The sequence below is a fragment of the Siniperca chuatsi genome, linkage group LG15 (genome assembly GCF_020085105.1).
Source record: "Siniperca chuatsi isolate FFG_IHB_CAS linkage group LG15, ASM2008510v1, whole genome shotgun sequence".
Classification (NCBI taxonomy): domain Eukaryota; kingdom Metazoa; phylum Chordata; class Actinopteri; order Centrarchiformes; family Sinipercidae; genus Siniperca; species Siniperca chuatsi.
In genome coordinates, this window is record NC_058056.1 from 5,407,413 (window position 1) to 5,418,582 (window position 11,170).

The following is an 11,170-nucleotide window of genomic DNA, read 5'->3' on the forward strand; positions in this document are numbered from 1 at the left end:
TTGAGTGTTAATATGCATGTGTCTGCACATGTGTATAGATGTACATACTTTATTTATGTGCACATATATGTACTGTATACAGTATGTGCACATGTGTGTATATATGTGTTACCTGCTGGCACAGTAGAAGGTGATCAGTTTGAAGATGTCATCAAAAACTAGATAGGAACCATCTAAGTGGACAACTGAGAGAAAACAATTTAAGAATTAATCTCTAACTGCTCAGCCAAGCAAATTTTTATTTTTGTAGTTCCGCGATCTGAAGCTTTAATAGTAGCTCTCAGAAGCAGAAGCTGCACTGTGTGTAACACATACATGTCTTGTGTTGTTTGACCATCAGGTTGTGTACGAGCGGCACCCCCTGTTCATCAGGCAGGCATACTGACAGTGTCATGCCCTTGTCCTCTGTGCTGTGAACCAGGAACGCCTGCAAATGTCAGCATGAGCGGTTACAGCTTTGAGATCAGAATGGAAAACATGTACAGTAAAATTGCTGAATCCAAACAACACAAATCCATTATTTAGTTATAACAATTTCAGATATATTGTATTAACAGCAAAAACAACACACCAACCGCTACAGCCTGTATTAAAGTTCAACCAATATGGGTTTTAAAAGCTGATACTAATATTTTTGTGCTGCAGTTACCAATATTTTGTGTCAATATCTGGCAACACGTTATTTTTCAGGTCCCATGGTTTCCTGTAATTTCATACAAAGAAAATCATATGTAACTGTAAATTCATAGGAAGATTCATGGAAAGGACTATGTCATTAGGGAAAATTGAGACCGTTGGGAAACTTCCAATGAATTGCTAGTGTAATCTAGAAATTCGTTTTGTCCGTGCACAGCAGGTCATGCAAAAATCAAAAATGTGTTTACAGTCAAGCATATAATTCGATATTTGAAAGTTTCCAATATTAAATTAATAATGAATGAATATTTACTTGGGTTCAAAGAAATAGTTTGACATTTTAGGGTATATGCTTTATTATTTGCTTTCTTTCTGAGTGTGAGATGAGAGGATACATGTCTGTGCATTAAGCATGGAGCTACAGTACAGCCGGGCAATTAGCTTAAATTTAGCTTAGTGTAAACACTGGAAACAGCTAGCCTGGCTCTGTCCAAACTTAAACAAGACTAGATCAAAACCTAGTATATGGCTGGACCGTGTATGGCCAAATGTGTTATATTGTGGCCAAATTGTGACACGGACAGTCAGTGGTAGTGTCCATAATATGAATTCCTGAAATGTTCATCTGCAATTTTCTGGGATGGTGTGGTCACAGTAATATTTGTTCTTAAAGTGTACTGAAGTGGAATATGGAATAACATGGTTAAGTTAAGTTTGAGTCAAAAAATGGTATGAATGCATTTGCAGGAATAATACTTTCTACTCATCAGAATCAGAATCAGAATCAGAAATACTTTATTGATCCCCGTAGGGAAACTCTTTGTTCCAGTAGCTCTTCTTTACGTCAGTGCACACAGGAGAAAACGATATTATACACTATAAACAGGTCAGAAATAAATTAAGTAACATGTTGGTATAAGTATAAGATAAACTAAGTGTCGAGTACCAAGTGGGTTTACTGGTAGATGAGACTGAGATGTTTGATTTGAAGGAGAACTTATTCTAATTCTAATTATAACTATTCTGATTATCTGTTAACTCCCCCTGCTCTTTCATTCGTTTCTATCTGCAGGATGTCTCTCGTTTTTCTTGACTCACTCTGTATGGAGTGTTTTGTCAGAGTGATTGTTTTTTGAGGTGCTTTAACTGTGTGCTCTCCCTCATGCCTCTTGGCGCTTGGAGAGCAGTTTTCTCTCCTACTCTGCTCTATGCTGGACTGTTACACTACATAACCATCGTCTCAGCTTCTCACAGCAGCAGGTTTTATGTTGTTTTCCAGTTTAATTCCCTCATGATGAATATCAGGTATTGTACTGTCTCTATGATGTACTGTGATGCGCCATTGCGCTGTGATGTGATGTAGTTGGATAAGGGTGAAGTCTAAATGAAATAGAATGTTAGTTACGTACCGTAACTCCAGATTCTATGAGTGTAGGCGCAGCCCTCTAAGCTATGGGCCCCACTGGTTCCTTAAACTAGCTGAAGAAAAAGCTGTTTTTGGGAGCCTTTTGTCTGGTCTCAGCTAAACTTGTACACAAGGTGAGGCCGAGGTGGGGCCCACGTAGTAAGTGGGCGTAGACTAAAAGTCTTCAGTGCCAGGGGCGTGTCCAGGGAGTGGCCCGGGGTGGCACCCCTGAAATCTGATTGGCTATCCCAGGTGCCACCCCATTATCCTAAACTATGATTGGCTATCTACCCAGTCAGAGGCGGGACCTTAGTTTGAACCAACTGTTTGACGAGTAAACCTGACTTTCGTTTATTGATAAGGTCTATTTATTCAAATTTTAAACACAGGAATGTAAGAAACTGTAAGATACTGTAGTGTTAGTAATTAAAGTAGATATGAGTAGTGGACAGAAACGGTAAATTAATGCTATTTCGACGTGTGTGCTTCACTTGTACGTACTTCATGCCATCCCTACATAAGTCAGTGACCCACTTGGGCCACCCCAGTGAAAAAAGTCTGGACACACCACTGTTCAGTGCTGCACAAGCGAGGGATGAACTCACTAGTGATAGCCTTAGAGGGCTGCGCCTATATTCATAGAACCTGGAGTTACGGTAACTAACGTTCACACCTATTCATTTTGAAAGAGCAACGGCCAATGGGGAAACTCCAACACTCGACCGACCAATGGTGTAACTTCATCATTCACTCACTCACTCAGTAAGTCAAGGACAGACTTTCGCATGTATAGGGCTGGCCTCCGCTTGTTGTTGTTGTCACATGTTGTATCTTGTTTGTTTAACCGGTACACAAACAGAAAAGAAGGAAATTTGTGGTTTTAGAGTTACACGCTCTAACTATTTCTTGACAAATATCACGTTATTAATACGCCCAAAACTACTATGCAGCATCTTTGGTGGTTGCCTGGCAATCTCACTGCAGTGAAATCAGTAATTAGACCACATCAATTCGTCCTAAAACTAGAAGCTGAAGTTTTTACGGTTCCGTTTGTGTATGGATTAAACAAATGAGATACAATGTGTTAATTACTGAACTTTAGTGGTGTTGTTAGGTGTATTTTTTGAACGTTGAAGAGAGGAAGGCTAGCTTCCAGGCTTTATGCTAAGCTCAGCTAAACGTGTCCTTACTCTACATACTTGTCCAGGCTTTACACGGGAGGCGTTTCAGCCGTGTTTTTCAGGCGTCCGCTGCTGCTCTGCTAACGCGCTGCTCACCCTACGTGGGCTGTGTAGACATTGTGTGACACTTAATGCACAGAAATGAGATTGTTATCGATCTTCTCACCTAACTCTCAGAAAGAAAGCAAATAGCTGATTCCCAGAATGTTGAACTATTCCTTTACATGGACCAGGTCTGTTGGGGAAATTCCTCTTAAAATCAACAACTATTAACTAAACTCAAATAGATGTTTCAGAACTATGTCTGCATTTTCCCTGTAATTTCTACCAAATTATTAGTTTTTATAGTTATTTCTGGGACTCCCACAGATATTTTTAGGAACTTATGCAACCGTAAAATAAAGTGTTACCCAATACGTTTTAACAATTTGCATGGCAAAAATGCCACATATATTTGAAATACTCTGCATTTCACATAATTTTGCGTCATTGTATAAAAAAGCATCATAGAAAGCTTTTAGAGCATCATAGGACATTAAGTGTCTACTACTGTTGCTGTTGAGAGGTATTACTTTGAGGCGAAAACAGTGTGTAAATGTGTGTGTCTCACCCCAGCCGTCTCTTTCTCCATTAAACTTGTGGTTTGGTCTTGGCTAAGTCCTTTTGGCTGCCATACCGAGTTGCTCCCAACCAGCCGATCTATAGGACTCAGCAATGGAGGAGTTGGAGAGGATGGTGGGATGACAGAGGGAGGTGGAGGAGGAGGTGGTGAGGAGGAGTAGGCGGACGAGATTGTTGGAGATAATGGAGGAGGAAGAGGAGGAGGAGTAAAAGAGGGAGTAAGATCAGAGGAGAGAGTTGGGTGAAGAGAAAGCAGGGGAGAAGGAGAGACTGGAGTAGGGGAGAGAGGAGGAAGAGATGGGAGAGGAGGGTTGGAGGAGAGAGGGACAGGAACAGATGGAGGAGGAGGGAGGAATGGAGGACTGGACAGAGGTAGAGGAGGACAAGAGGGGAGCTGGGAGGACTTTGCCGTGGGAGGTGGTGGTTTGGGTCGACATGGCCGGGCCGGAGGGTTGGAGGAGGGCAGGGAAGATGGAGAGAGGGGAGAAGTTGGAGGGATGGCGGTAGAAGAGAGGATGGATGGAGTGTCAAGTGCTCCTGTCAGAGAGCTTGTGTGGCTGTAGAAAAAAAGGCCAAAGGTCAGGGATGGAAATAACATGCAGAGGATTTGTTTATATCTTGTCTCTGCTTCAGTTTGCCTCTAGACACAAGCATCTGGTCACCAGAACTTGACTCATTTTCTGTGACTGCAGAAACACTGACTGGAGTTAATGTTTACCCTGTGTACTGCATGCAGTTTGTGACACATAATGAGTTTCATTACTGTGAATAATTTAAACCGTTGCTGAGAAGATCAGGCGCCATCAGTTCGCTTTAAGGTATATGCTGGATTGTTTTGCACAGAGGTTGCTTAATGGCACAAAACAGAAAGACGCTCTGCTGTTGCAGTGAAAAGTCTCAATTTGACACAAGCTCAAAGGATAAATTTGGTGTTATTCTATATTTTTCTTATTGTCATCTATTTCCACGGAAAGACCAAAACCAACATGTTAGCCCATCTCTCAATACTTCTTTAGTCTCTTTAGCTGCTAAATGCCCCATTATGCTCACTAGCTTGTCGCTAACTTTGCCTGTAACTTTGTAGCTGCTGTGCTCAGTGGGTTCATCAGAGCTTTTTCAGTGAAAACAGCTGGCTTCTGTTTCTGGAAACAACACTGAAAACCAAAACAATGAACTGAAAGATGATAAAACACTCAGTAGAGCAGAGGAGAACTGCAGGGTTGGTGATAATTCTCTGTGGGTTTGTCACTATAAGCAACACATTTCACATTAGGCCAACACATAGTTAATTGAGATCAAATTACTGATTACTGCAGCTTTAAAATTGGATCATAATTATATAATTTACATTTTTTTTAAAAAGGCTATGTAATTCCTAAAACAGCTTGGCACTGTAGTGTTTAGCTAACATTAGTCAAACAGGAGGAAACAGTGCATTTGATGGGGACTACAGAGTATCCTTATTCTTATCCTTTAACTGGTCAGAATGCATATTAGCTGCTGCTATTAGCCACTAACCTAGCTCGGCTAATGGCAGTTCTTGTATCTTGTTCTAATTGTTGCTCTTCTAACACCAGGAAGGGAGAAGAGGTCATGTGCAACATTGCCATTGTATGAGGAAGCAGTGTGGTTATGTGGGAATATGTCATATTGCTGTTTAAAATGCTATATGTTAAACAGCCAACCGCATATCGTTGCAACCTGGTCATTTCCTACCTTTTACTGCAGTGCCAGTCACGTTACAAGAGAACCACGCTCTTGTGGTCTGGTGGTTTTACATACATAGCTGAGCGACATGACAATACGTTCTGTATTTGATTCTCTAAGCCAGTTCCACTTAGATGCAACCAGCACTACGTTAAATACTACAGCAGGTAGATATTAACTCAGTTTAATGCTGTGTTTTCAGTTGGTACAAAATACAGGCTTTTAATGAGAAAACAATGTGGCCGCATCAGTCCAATTTTAGATTTAATACAGTGGCTTCCAGGGCTGTTGAGACTGCTTGCTTCTCCTTTTATAAGCTTAGGTTAGCTTGCTAACATGAATTACAGTAGATACTTTGCAAGTTGTTGGCAAACTTTGCATCACAAGCAGAATGATGTAATGTGCTGCTTGTGCAATTATCTGCTTCTGCTCTATCTCTGTTTATACTTACAACTGAGCCTTGTGTTTGAGCAGGAGAAAAAAGTACACCATAGTCAATCCTGTGATTCATTTTGGGCTCTAATAGCCAGCAACGAATCACTTGTATGAAAGAACAGTGAAGTAAATATACAGCAAATGGTGGCTTTTAAAGACAAAGAAAGGAGGTATAAAAGGGCCAGTTCACCCAAAAAAACAAACAATAGAAAAAACATTTTCTCATGTATCTTTAGTAGTCTGGCCACGTAGATAGTTTAGTTTTTTTTTGAGATATCCATCTCTCAGAGTTCTGCCTCCACCCCTCTGGATAATCCAGAGACCTCACTGTCAACAGATTTCCTTGGAAGTAATTTCTACCGAAGAAGTAGTCCCTTTGAAAACTGAGGTCTGTAGAATATTCATATTAACATTGACACAGTTTCTTCAAAGAGTGATTGCAATTAAAAAATTTTAAATGTAATTTTTCAATGTGGTGAGCAGCACAAACAGATATACACTGTTTTGCCATTCGAACCACTGAATCTCTTTTACTATTTTGAGCCACATAGAATCCAGTTTTGAGTGAGGTCACTCTTCTATGAATTTAAAAGAAATATCCTGAAAAACTGAGGAAATCACATGATTATAAGACACACCTCAAAAGTCATGTTTGTGCCACACATCATGCTCGCTCACAGGAAAGAGGTAGAATAACCGTTAGGTTGGCTAAATCTTAGAGCTGGGATCCAGCACAGACATCCTGGAACATACTGTATTTGACTTTTATCTTTATTACCATTTGGTAACTCATATTTACTACATATTATTACAGTCAGGGAGATGTTATTAATAATATAATCATATGGTTCCAAAGGGTCAAATAGTAATTATTTTAAATGGGTGATGTGAGCTTTCTTTGTTACTTTACTTGAGTATTTCCATTTCAAACTACTTGATGTGGCTACTCCACTATCATCCAAAGAGAAACGTTGTACTTTTCACTCCGCTACATTTATCTGGCAGCTTTAGCTATTAGTTACTTTAGAGATTAAGATTTTACATTCAAAACATGTGATTTTGATACGAGTTTCTAAAATATGATGCATTGTTATTGATGGATCTACCCAACAGTATATAAAAAAATTAAAATGAGCTCCACCTCGACTAACAACAACTGTAAAATGCTGCTTACACATTAATGGATCATTAATAATAATTCAGTAATAAAATACATAATTAGTATAACACTCAAAGGGGCCATCTTCCTGTGTTACTTTTATTTTTGATACCTTAAGTACATTTTGCTGATAATTCTTCAGCACCTTTACATAAGTGACATTTTCAATGAAGGACTTATATTGCAGTTTTGATACTTTTACTTCAGTAAAGGATCTGAATACTTCATCCATCACTGACCCTGCTTGACCTAACATGAGCTTTAGGATAATCACATTCTCATGAAAGTATAAGAAAAAAAAAAAGCAACACAATCCTGGCACTAGCTCTTCCACAAAATAAATGGACAAAACAAAACAAAAAAATCATTATAACCTGTTGCACTGTAGATTGTGTTGCCAGTCTTGACGTGGTAACTGACACAAAGTTCAACAAAGTCCAACAAGTATGGCTCTAGCAAAAAGGATCCTAAATCACATTTTGCCTCAGCATCATCACCAAAACAAAGTTAAAAGTTGAGGTAGTTATACTGCAAAGAGTGAATTATTCATTTAACTTTCAAACTCTTGGCTGTGCACATTTAAAATCAAACATGCTTTCAAATTCCCACATGCCTTCTAACGGTCTGATCTGCCTTTTTAAAGGCAGTCAGTGGCAACTTCCAACCGCTCACATTCTCCCATACAGGAGGGCTCAAACAAACTCCAAATGTCACCATCTCTGCAGTTCATGTATTAGAAATATGATTTGGTGAGACAACATGCAATTAGGATCTGGTATTTCAAAATCAGAGAAGCTATCGAGCTATTTATTAGTCAGTGAGTCATCACATCTGTTTTTCTTGCTCTGGCTGCCTGACGTTCGACCCCGACTCCTCCTCCCCTCCATGACAGTTCTAACATCTCCCGGCCTCAACAGAGTCCGGTTCCTGCACTGTGTTTTCACCCAGCTACATTATCACAGACCCCTCTCAAACTCACCCTGTGTCCTTGGAAACAACGCTGGCTTCCATCATATTTCCACAGATTGAGTGTTCAACTGCTCTCTATCAATCGTCTTTCTCTCAGCTCCATCGAAAACCCCGCCTGCTCTGTGCCCCCCCCCACCCCCCCTCCCTTTTCCCCCTCCTGTTGATCGGAGCAGTACTGAATAAGGAAAAACTAAAAGGCAAAGGGAAAATATGTTTCTCTGTGTCAGCCCTCCCCTCTGTTTCTGTCTCAACTTCCTGAGCTGATCGTCAGGCAGGAAGAGGCTGAGTACTTTGGTCAGACTTCCCCTGCTCTCTTAATCTTTTTTTGTCTATGACATACAGTTTAACAACTTCTGTCTCATGCAATCGTGGTTTCTTGTTCTACTGTTGACAGTCCCGTCTAGTGTTGTTACTCCCCCCACACAAAAACCCGATTTCCAGATGCTCCCCCGTCCAGACTGTGGAATGCACAACTTCATGTTTCCCGCAAGCTTCAGTCTTCATTGACCCCCCCCTTCCTCTTCTCTCCCTGCCTCCTCATACCTCCCACTTTTAAGTTCAGTAATCTTTTTTTTTTTAACCTTCTCGCTGTTTTCTTTTCTAGATCTGCTTAGATCACTGAGATTGGACTGATATATTGGAGTGCAGCTTTCGGTGTAAAGTCTTAGTGTCCATGCATTTTCAGAGGAAGGAATGCTTGTAAGTTTGGGGGCATGAAATTACTCAAAAGAATCAAATCATGAATATTGGCACAAAATATTGATGTTAATCAGAAACTACCGCCAGTCAAATCCTACCACAGTTAACAAAAGCATGGTCTAAAGGTCACTGTCTCCTTTTGGTTAATTTACATCCCTGTTTCATCAATTCACCACACATTTTTTGCATTTTATTTTGAAACTAAAGCTCACAAGCAAAATTAAATTCCCCCACTCTGCTCTGATCTATAGGTCCTACAGCTCTTAGGTCACATTTCCTGTAAAACCTACAGGTGCTAAGGTGCATGGACATGCATATGTGGTCAAAGACACACACACACACACACACACACACACACACACATGCAGTCACAATGCAGCCAAGCGTGGTGACTGTGCAGCTGCTTCCTGTGCAAACAGAGATGGTCATACGTGTTTTCATTCTGCAGTCTCTCTGCTCAGCCAAACATGGAGATTAGGTGTGAAGTTGCTTTCACGCAAGTTTTCACCTGTAGTGAGCAACCACTGGAGGGAGCTATGCTACAGAGCATTACATAGTTACATCAATAGTAGCCATTATGGTGGAAAATTATTATTATAGAACAACAAATATGGCCAGTGCTTTTCTAGGCACTGTTTCATCAGTAACCATGTCATCAGATGGGAACTTCATTAAATCATTAAAATATCACTGTGGCCATAACTGTGCACAGAAATGCTCATCTAGAGTGCCTTATAATGCCATGGTAGGTCATTATGGTGCAGCCAAAACAAATCTGACCCGACCAAAGCCTGACCTAAATGATTAAAGCTGTATTAATTAATATTTTTGGCCACTATGGCGCAGTGAAACTAGCTGAAAACACAAACATTGACCAATATTGTCACCTTATACAGTTGTTTTGGTGAAAGATATATGAAAATATTTATCAGTGCAGCTGCATTCATTTATTTTTTGGGCAATTCGAGGCAGCAGAACAAACTGTGAACACAACATTGTGTTGTGACAGTACTGACATATTATCACATCAAGTTCTCATGGTGAACATGTTAGCAAACAATTTCCTATTTACACATCCAGCCGACATGGAGCAATATTAGCATTCATTTGGAGTTGTGTTTCTGTCCACTAGATGATCACAAGTCCATATTCACTCTCCTTTTAGCACTGGTTTGGTCTCCACCAACTCCTGAGGAAAATACTTGGCTCTTCAGCTGCTAAATGCTCAACTATGTTCAACAGCTAGTCTTTAACTTTGTCTGCTGTTTGGTGCTGGGCTGTGCAATGGGTTTGTCAGAGCTTTTTTACTGAAAAAAATAAGCTGCCTTCTGCAGCTGGAAACAAGGTTGTTGAGAGCTGAGTTTGCGGTTTGTAAAATCAAAACAATGAGCTAAAAGACATTAAAATGCTTTGTAGAGCTCAGGGGAACTGCAGAGTTGCGTGATAATTCTCTGTGGGTTCATCATGACGAGCGACCCCGTTCACATTACACATAGTTATTTGAGCCATTGATAATATTAACATATTGATAGTGCAGCTTTAAAGATCCACTACATACACAAGACAGACCATATTTTATCAGCCAGGTCAGCAGGTTTGTTGATCCATACCAGTCACCACAAAATAGCAGGTAAAACGACTAAAGAAATATTTTATCGTTCCCGTATACTGCATAGTTAATGTTCTATATTTCACTAGACATTTCTGTTGGATCTCCACTCTACTTGGCAAGCTCACTGCACTTACTGTGAGAATGTGATTTGTGGTATTTGTGTCAGTTACAGGCCACCATATGCTGTGCCAGACACATACTGTGGTGCTTCTGAATACATTTCTAACCAGGGCTTTATCTTTTATGTGCTTTCTGAACACAGCCACTCTATTCTGGTTTAGCTGAAAGAGACACTGAGCATTTGGTTTAGGTGATTCATTTGTTTACCCGGGGCTGGCTGCGGGATTTGACTGTCTTTGAAAATTCCTTACTCATGACAATAAATGAGGAGCAACGAATGAGTGGAGCAGCTGCCTGTTGGTACAGCATGAGTTTCTTTTCCTGATGGAGATAATAAAGCTGAGGCCATATACTGTACCATTCATATACACATATGGAATATTAGACAAATATAATTTAACATACACTATTGAAACAGTCACCGACATACTGAAATGTTTTATGTTCACAACACAACTGAAGCCCGAATACATAGACTATTGAAAACCTTCCCCATCTCACATGCACTAATGAAATGTGTATTCCTCATCTAGATCTTTATTTTATCTATGCCTTATTTTTTTATATCTACATATTTACACTGAGGATAGGGTGGTGGCCAGATAATAATTTATACAGAAAAAGGG

General features: G+C 40.0%; 1 protein-coding gene across 1 annotated transcript in view; it reads right to left on the reverse strand.

The window, feature by feature from the left end:
• rin3 (Ras and Rab interactor 3) overlaps positions 1 to 8,284 on the reverse strand; it is a 28,561-nt gene extending 20,277 nt beyond the window's left edge. The window contains exons 1-4 of the mRNA XM_044166431.1: positions 8,124 to 8,284; positions 3,833 to 4,400; positions 316 to 427; positions 113 to 185 (exon numbers count right to left, since the gene is read on the reverse strand). Of these exons, the coding sequence (XP_044022366.1) occupies positions 113 to 185; positions 316 to 427; positions 3,833 to 4,400; positions 8,124 to 8,158 (788 nt within the window). The 5' untranslated portion in view covers positions 8,159 to 8,284. The remainder of the gene's footprint in view (positions 1 to 112; positions 186 to 315; positions 428 to 3,832; positions 4,401 to 8,123) is intronic.
• Positions 8,285 to 11,170: the final 2,886 nt, after the last annotated feature.